The 7,743-nt window shown below is 37.5% G+C and overlaps 2 protein-coding genes across 6 annotated transcripts; both read left to right on the top strand.

Annotated features, from left to right (window-relative positions):
• Positions 1-588: 588 nt before the first annotated feature.
• Positions 589-2,722, top strand: LOC112022484 (putative pentatricopeptide repeat-containing protein At5g37570). The gene is given in 2 exon segments (XM_065779544.1): positions 589-2,642; positions 2,645-2,722. Coding segments are annotated over 2 exon segments (2,010 nt in total). The 5' UTR covers positions 589-710.
• A 169-nt stretch (positions 2,723-2,891) lies between these two features.
• On the top strand, positions 2,892-6,676 carry LOC111995186 (pentatricopeptide repeat-containing protein At2g13600). Of its 5 annotated transcripts, none has more exons than XM_065779508.1 (3): positions 2,892-5,383; positions 5,531-5,806; positions 6,018-6,676. In XM_065779508.1, the coding sequence occupies exon 1, from the start codon at positions 3,014-3,016 to the stop codon at positions 5,180-5,182; it is 2,169 nt and encodes a 722-aa protein (XP_065635580.1). In that variant the 5' UTR covers positions 2,892-3,013; the 3' UTR covers positions 5,183-5,383; positions 5,531-5,806; positions 6,018-6,676. The 5 variants fall into 5 exon arrangements, with proteins under 5 accessions (XP_065635580.1, XP_065635579.1, XP_065635578.1 ...); XM_065779507.1 differs by having other exon boundaries at positions 2,892-5,388; XM_065779506.1 differs by having other exon boundaries at positions 2,892-5,806; positions 6,018-6,132; positions 6,258-6,676.
• The last annotated feature ends 1,067 nt before the right edge of the window (positions 6,677-7,743 follow it).

The following is a 7,743-nucleotide window of genomic DNA, read 5'->3' as shown; positions in this document are numbered from 1 at the left end:
ATAAATATAAATAAATAGCTAATTATACAATTTTTGTCAAATTAATAAAAAATTATTATATTTATATGTAATATTAATTAAATAAAAATATATGATAAAGAAGAGCACACAGAACAAGTAGCAGAGCACAACACAACACATAGTTTTACAAACTGTGCTAACCAATCTTTCTCTTACAAACTAAGAAGCTCTTTATACGGAAAATGGATCAATTTAATTCCGAGTGTATTGTGTTCCTCTCTCAAATCCAAACAAAGATTTTCAGCTATCCTGTCTCTTTCTATCTATCTTTAAAGATCTGTGTTTTCTCTTTGCCTCTCTCTCTCTCTCTCTCTCTCTCTCTCTCTCTCTGTGGACAGACCCAGGAGAGGGCCCAAGCGGCCCGAGCACTCTGGCCCAAAACAAAAAAAAAATTATAAGGTATATTTTGGGTTTTTTATAGTTGGGTCCCCCTCTCCTAAGATATTAACCCACAGCCCAGCCCAACCCAAAAAAATTGAAACCCATTAACCATTAACGTTACAAACCAAATTCAGTCCGTGCTTCCTATTAGAGAAGTGAAGAGTGAAAATAGCACGTTTTAGTGTGAAAAGACGTAAATCAATGAGTAAATTATTTTCTTGGACTACTTTCAAACAGGAAAAACTGTGCGTTTGAGCACTTTGTTTCTTTCGCTGATGCATACGCCAACGAGGTGATAAGCACACTTAATGTTGCCGAAGCATTCATTTCTAGGAACCTGGAAGCGGAGTCTCTGGAGGAAGAGTTTCAAGTTCTTCACAACCCTTTGTCAATCTCCACAAGCCCCTCACAACTACATAGTTTCTACCAACATTTCTATAACTAAGTACTGCAAAAATGGCCAGCTCGACTTTGCTCGGAACCTGTTCGATGAAATGCCTAGACGAACTGTTGTCTCATGGAACACCATGATATCAGGTTACTCCAAATGGTGGAAATACTATGCAGCTCTGAAACTAACTTCCATTATGCACAGTAGTAATATAAAGCTCAATGAGACCACTTTTTCGACTACGTTAAGTGTATGTGCGCGTTCCCGGTCAGTTTGTGAGGGAGAAGAGCTACATTGTATAGTTTTGAAATCTGGGTTTGAGAAATTTGAGCTTGTGGGTAGTGCATTGTTGTACCTTTATGCAAGTTGTATTGATATTGAAGGAGCAAAGCGGGTGTTTGAGGAGTTGCATGGTGAAAATGAGTTGTTGTGGAGTTTGATGCTTGTGGGGTATGTGCAATGTAACTTGATGAGCGAGGCTTTGGATGTGTTTAATAAGATGTCATCTAGGGATGTTGTGGCATGGACTACATTGATTTCTGGGTATGCGAGGAGCGAGGATGGGTGTGAATTGGCTTTAGAGTTGTTTAGGAGGATGAGGGGGAGTGGTGAGGTGGAGCCTAATGGATTTACTTTGGATTGTGTTATAAGGGCTTGTGGAAGACTAGGAAGCCTAAGAGAAGGGAGGATTGCTCATGGGCTTTTGATAAAATATGGGTTTGAATTTGATCACTCAATTGCTAGTGCATTAATTGAATTCTATTGCGATTGTGAAGCTATTGATGAGGCCAAGAGAGTTTATGATTGGATGGGAAACGTAGGTTTAAATGCTTCAAATTCACTTATTGGAGGGCTCATATTTATGGGTAGGATTGTAGATGCTGAGATAATTTTTGGTAGGCTAGTTGAAAAGAGTCCAGTATCATATAATCTGATGATTAAAGGTTATGCAATGAGTGGCCAAGTCGAGGAATCTGAGAAACTGTTTAATAGAATGCCAGAAAAAACTATAGTTTCTTTGAATACCATGATTTCTGTGTATTCCAGGAATGGGGAAATTGACAAAGCTTTGAAGCTGTTTGAAGAAACAAAAGGGGAAAGAAACCCAGTGACATGGAATTCAATGATGTCGGGTTATATTCATAATCATCGACATGAAGAGGCTTTCAAACTATATGTGACCATGCACAGATTATCAGTAGACCATACTAGATCAACTTTTTCTGCTCTTTTTCATGCCTGTACATGCCTCGGATCTCTTCAACTAGGAGAATTACTTCATGCCCATGTGATCAAAACACCATTTGAATCAAATGCTTATGTTGGAACATCTCTTGTAGATATGTACTCCAAATGTGGGAGCATCCCCAATGCACAAAAATCATTTTGTAGTATCTCTTCACCCAATGTGGCAGCGTGGACAGCTCTTATTAATGGATATGCACATCATGGGCTTGGCTCCAAAGCAATTTTACTCTTTGAGGAAATGTTAAAGCTAGGAGTTGTTCCCAATGGAGCTACCTTCGTGGGGATTCTGTCTGCTTGTGTTCGTGCTGGTCTAGTCGATGAAGGGATGAAATTTTTCCACTTAATGCAAAAATGTTATGGAGTAACACCAACTTTGGAACACTATGCATGTGTGGTGGATCTTCTTGGTCGCTCAGGCTATCTACAAGAAGCTGAGGAGTTCATAAAAGCAATGCCTATTGAAGCAGATGGGGTTGTCTGGGGAGCTTTACTTAGTGCCTGTTGGTTCTGGACAAAAATGGAGTTGATTGGGAGAGTGGCTGAGAAGATCTTCAATTTGGATCCTAAGGCAGTATCTGCTCATGTTATTCTGTCTAACATGCATTTTCTCTCTGTGGACAGACCCAGGAGAGGGCCCAAGCGGCCCGAGCACTCTGGCCCAAAACAAAAAAAAAATTATAAGGTATATTTTGGGTTTTTTATAGTTGGGTCCCCCTCTCCTAAGATATTAACCCACAGCCCAGCCCAACCCAAAAAAATTGAAACCCATTAACCATTAACGTTACAAACCAAATTCAGTCCGTGCTTCCTATTAGAGAAGTGAAGAGTGAAAATAGCACGTTTTAGTGTGAAAAGACGTAAATCAATGAGTAAATTATTTTCTTGGACTACTTTCAAACAGGAAAAACTGTGCGTTTGAGCACTTTGTTTCTTTCGCTGATGCATACGCCAACGAGGTGATAAGCACACTTAATGTTGCCGAAGCATTCATTTCTAGGAACCTGGAAGCGGAGTCTCTGGAGGAAGAGTTTCAAGTTCTTCACAACCCTTTGTCAATCTCCACAAGCCCCTCACAACTACATAGTTTCTACCAACATTTCTATAACTAAGTACTGCAAAAATGGCCAGCTCGACTTTGCTCGGAACCTGTTCGATGAAATGCCTAGACGAACTGTTGTCTCATGGAACACCATGATATCAGGTTACTCCAAATGGTGGAAATACTATGCAGCTCTGAAACTAACTTCCATTATGCACAGTAGTAATATAAAGCTCAATGAGACCACTTTTTCGACTACGTTAAGTGTATGTGCGCGTTCCCGGTCAGTTTGTGAGGGAGAAGAGCTACATTGTATAGTTTTGAAATCTGGGTTTGAGAAATTTGAGCTTGTGGGTAGTGCATTGTTGTACCTTTATGCAAGTTGTATTGATATTGAAGGAGCAAAGCGGGTGTTTGAGGAGTTGCATGGTGAAAATGAGTTGTTGTGGAGTTTGATGCTTGTGGGGTATGTGCAATGTAACTTGATGAGCGAGGCTTTGGATGTGTTTAATAAGATGTCATCTAGGGATGTTGTGGCATGGACTACATTGATTTCTGGGTATGCGAGGAGCGAGGATGGGTGTGAATTGGCTTTAGAGTTGTTTAGGAGGATGAGGGGGAGTGGTGAGGTGGAGCCTAATGGATTTACTTTGGATTGTGTTATAAGGGCTTGTGGAAGACTAGGAAGCCTAAGAGAAGGGAGGATTGCTCATGGGCTTTTGATAAAATATGGGTTTGAATTTGATCACTCAATTGCTAGTGCATTAATTGAATTCTATTGCGATTGTGAAGCTATTGATGAGGCCAAGAGAGTTTATGATTGGATGGGAAACGTAGGTTTAAATGCTTCAAATTCACTTATTGGAGGGCTCATATTTATGGGTAGGATTGTAGATGCTGAGATAATTTTTGGTAGGCTAGTTGAAAAGAGTCCAGTATCATATAATCTGATGATTAAAGGTTATGCAATGAGTGGCCAAGTCGAGGAATCTGAGAAACTGTTTAATAGAATGCCAGAAAAAACTATAGTTTCTTTGAATACCATGATTTCTGTGTATTCCAGGAATGGGGAAATTGACAAAGCTTTGAAGCTGTTTGAAGAAACAAAAGGGGAAAGAAACCCAGTGACATGGAATTCAATGATGTCGGGTTATATTCATAATCATCGACATGAAGAGGCTTTCAAACTATATGTGACCATGCACAGATTATCAGTAGACCATACTAGATCAACTTTTTCTGCTCTTTTTCATGCCTGTACATGCCTCGGATCTCTTCAACTAGGAGAATTACTTCATGCCCATGTGATCAAAACACCATTTGAATCAAATGCTTATGTTGGAACATCTCTTGTAGATATGTACTCCAAATGTGGGAGCATCCCCAATGCACAAAAATCATTTTGTAGTATCTCTTCACCCAATGTGGCAGCGTGGACAGCTCTTATTAATGGATATGCACATCATGGGCTTGGCTCCAAAGCAATTTTACTCTTTGAGGAAATGTTAAAGCTAGGAGTTGTTCCCAATGGAGCTACCTTCGTGGGGATTCTGTCTGCTTGTGTTCGTGCTGGTCTAGTCGATGAAGGGATGAAATTTTTCCACTTAATGCAAAAATGTTATGGAGTAACACCAACTTTGGAACACTATGCATGTGTGGTGGATCTTCTTGGTCGCTCAGGCTATCTACAAGAAGCTGAGGAGTTCATAAAAGCAATGCCTATTGAAGCAGATGGGGTTGTCTGGGGAGCTTTACTTAGTGCCTGTTGGTTCTGGACAAAAATGGAGTTGATTGGGAGAGTGGCTGAGAAGATCTTCAATTTGGATCCTAAGGCAGTATCTGCTCATGTTATTCTGTCTAACATGCATTCGATATTGGGCAAATGGGGAGAGAAGATGAATGTGAGGAAGAGATTAAGGAGCTTAGGCATAAAAAAGGCTCCCGGGTGTAGTTGGATTGAGTTGGAAAGCAACGTTCATGTGTTCACTGTAGAAGATAGAACCCATCCTCATTGTAATGCCATTTATGCAACTTTGGAGCATTTAACATCAAATATAAATTCCCTTGTTCAATATGATTTTATTTTGGTTTTACATCAATAGTGGAGGCTGATTTCTTTAAAACAAAATACCCTTATTGATAAAGGTCATGTTAGTTGTGTGATTTATTCTCCTATCTCATAAACAAGAGGAAGTGTGGGCCTTTGTTGTGATTTTGCTGTGCTTTCTTATGGAAGCAACCAGTTTAACCATTTCATGGGAGTAGCACTACTTGCACAATCCAGTCCTAGAAAACTACAGAGGGTAAGGTGGGCCTTTTAGTGATTTCAGTATATACAGGCTGGTGGATTGATTCTGTCTTCATTGTATTTTATCTTTTCATTTTTGCTTCTCTCCTTTGCATGTCATTCTCTCAATATGAGATAGTTTCTTGTCATATCTCTCCAACAGATACTGCTCTCAAATAGAGAAGAATTATGCCATTAAAAGAGAAGGGAAAGATTTTGTTCTTGCTGAAATCTAAAGAAAAATAGTAACAAAAAATTTCTGTTTTGCTGTAATTCAAAAAAAAGGGAGAAGAAACATGATTGAAATGGGAAAAAAAGTTGGATTGGGACAGGGACCGGGGAGAGAAAAATCTGAGACTGCAGAAGAAGAATAATAGAGATCAAAAGAGAGATAAATCTCAGGGCAGCCCCCACCATCATGCAGCCGGAACTGTTACAGGTAAAAGTTTTCTTTATTCTTTATAAAATTACGCAATAACTATGATTTATGTTTGGGTGTTTGGTAGTATAGGCTCGATTTAGGCATTTGGGTTACATTTGATTTTGATTAAGCTTATTAAAGTAGACTTGGTTTATGGTTGGGGTATTTGTGTTGTTCGTTTGGTTTTGTATTTTGGAGTTAAAGTTGTTTTCGGAAATTTTTCAATCAGCGTGGAAAGCAGAGAGTATTTTTGGTCTCTTCAATTTCTTTATGCTTCTTGAATGAGCATTCCTGGCGAAGAGTTTCCAATCGTTTCACTCAGCATTTATCAAGTATAAATTTAGGTTTCTTTTTAACTCTCTTGGATTCAGTTGTAGATTTCATTTGTCATTGATTGATTTCAATTCCAAATCTGTGTAATAAAAAATTAAAGGGTTTTTCTTTAGCTTTTCCTTTTCTGGGTTTGTAGGTGGGAAGGCAAATCCTTGGAAGCAATCCAAGTCTCTCCTCTGCTTTTGTGCTGTTCCTTCACTGCAACAACAAATGTTTCATTCTTAATTTCTGTTCTTACAATGTTTACACCTTTTTACTTCTATACCTGTCACAGTTGTATTATACCAACAAATGTTTCATTCTTAATTTCTGTTCTTACAATGTTTACACCTTTTTACTTCTATTTTTTAAAACACAAAGAATATATATATATATATATATATTTTCCTTTGTATTAGCGAGGATGTTTACGTCTATTCAATTATTAACAACATGTGTAGTCCTCCGACACCAAGGAAAACATTTTAACTTTATGTGGCTCGTACTCGTGTAAATGGACTTGCCAATTGCGAAATATGAGCACATTGTGTATTTAGAAATATATATTATTTACAATTTTTGTGATAGGTGGCTTTAATGGACACAATAGTGCTGTCCCCTGTTGGAGGTGGCTTTAATAGACACAACAAAATGTGAAATCGTTTTCACGATATCTTGCTGATATTTGCGAGGGTGTCATGCTATTATACCAACAATATTAGGTAGAATGCAAAACATGAAGCAATAATTTGATTTGACATAGGCCAACCCTTACCAAAATAGAGGACGATATTAGGTTTGTCAATGTCATTTAGTGGTAAGCAGATTATTTTTTTTCTACAGAACCTAATCATGGCTTTATGTCCTATGATTGTTAGTTACGTTTCAAAATTGCTAATTTGTTTCACTACATGACTGAGACTGTGTAATCAGCTAAGGCATCTGTTAGTGCTTAGTGGTACCTTAACTTTTTTTATATTAATTTTCTTTCTTTTATAAATATGATAAATTTGAATTTTATTTTTTGAGGTGAAAGACATAAACTTTTAATAAGAGAAATCAGCTTGAATTACAAAAAGGAACTACATGTGGTGGAATATCCTTTATCTACACTGAAATTTGAGAATTATCACATGTCAACCCGACTGTAACAACTTTGTTACCTTCTCTCCTAGTATGAGAGTAATGTAACTATGTGAAAGATCTAAGAAAAAAAAAAAAACCTTTAATTCTACATAAATTGTTTTTTAAAAGCCTTTATTTTTGTTGAGAATATACTAAAGTATACTTGTATCTTAAAAAAATTGAAAAAATACGAAAAAATGTAAGGTTTTAAAAAGTAATACATAAAAGCTAAAAGCTAAGCTTATAACCTAATGCCAAACCGACAAATGGGAGTTTGAGTGGTTTGTTTTGCATTTAGATGATAGTTTTGTAGAATGGCTTATGTTAGAAGATTCAAAGATCGGAGACTTAAGCAATTGCAAGTAGTTAGGCCAATTGGATAAGTTGACCAATTTCTTTTAATAGAAAAATAGATTGCTTGATTTGGTTCCAAATGTGTTTAATTGGCAAAATGGAGAAAATATCTAGGAGAGTTTACATAAAATACATTTGCTCTGCCATATATTTATGCACCTGGA

Source organism: Quercus suber, unplaced genomic scaffold, assembly GCF_002906115.3.
Source record: "Quercus suber isolate HL8 unplaced genomic scaffold, Cork oak 2.0 scaffold_211, whole genome shotgun sequence".
Taxonomy (NCBI): Eukaryota; Viridiplantae; Streptophyta; class Magnoliopsida; order Fagales; family Fagaceae; genus Quercus; species Quercus suber.
Note: the sequence above shows the minus strand (reverse complement) of the source record. Positions and strands in the feature narration are given on the sequence as shown.

Coding starts and splice junctions, on each gene's coding strand:
- LOC111995186 (XM_065779508.1), top strand. CDS start 3,014: ATGTTGCCGAAGCATTCATTTCTAGGAACCTGGAAGCGGAGTCTCTGG.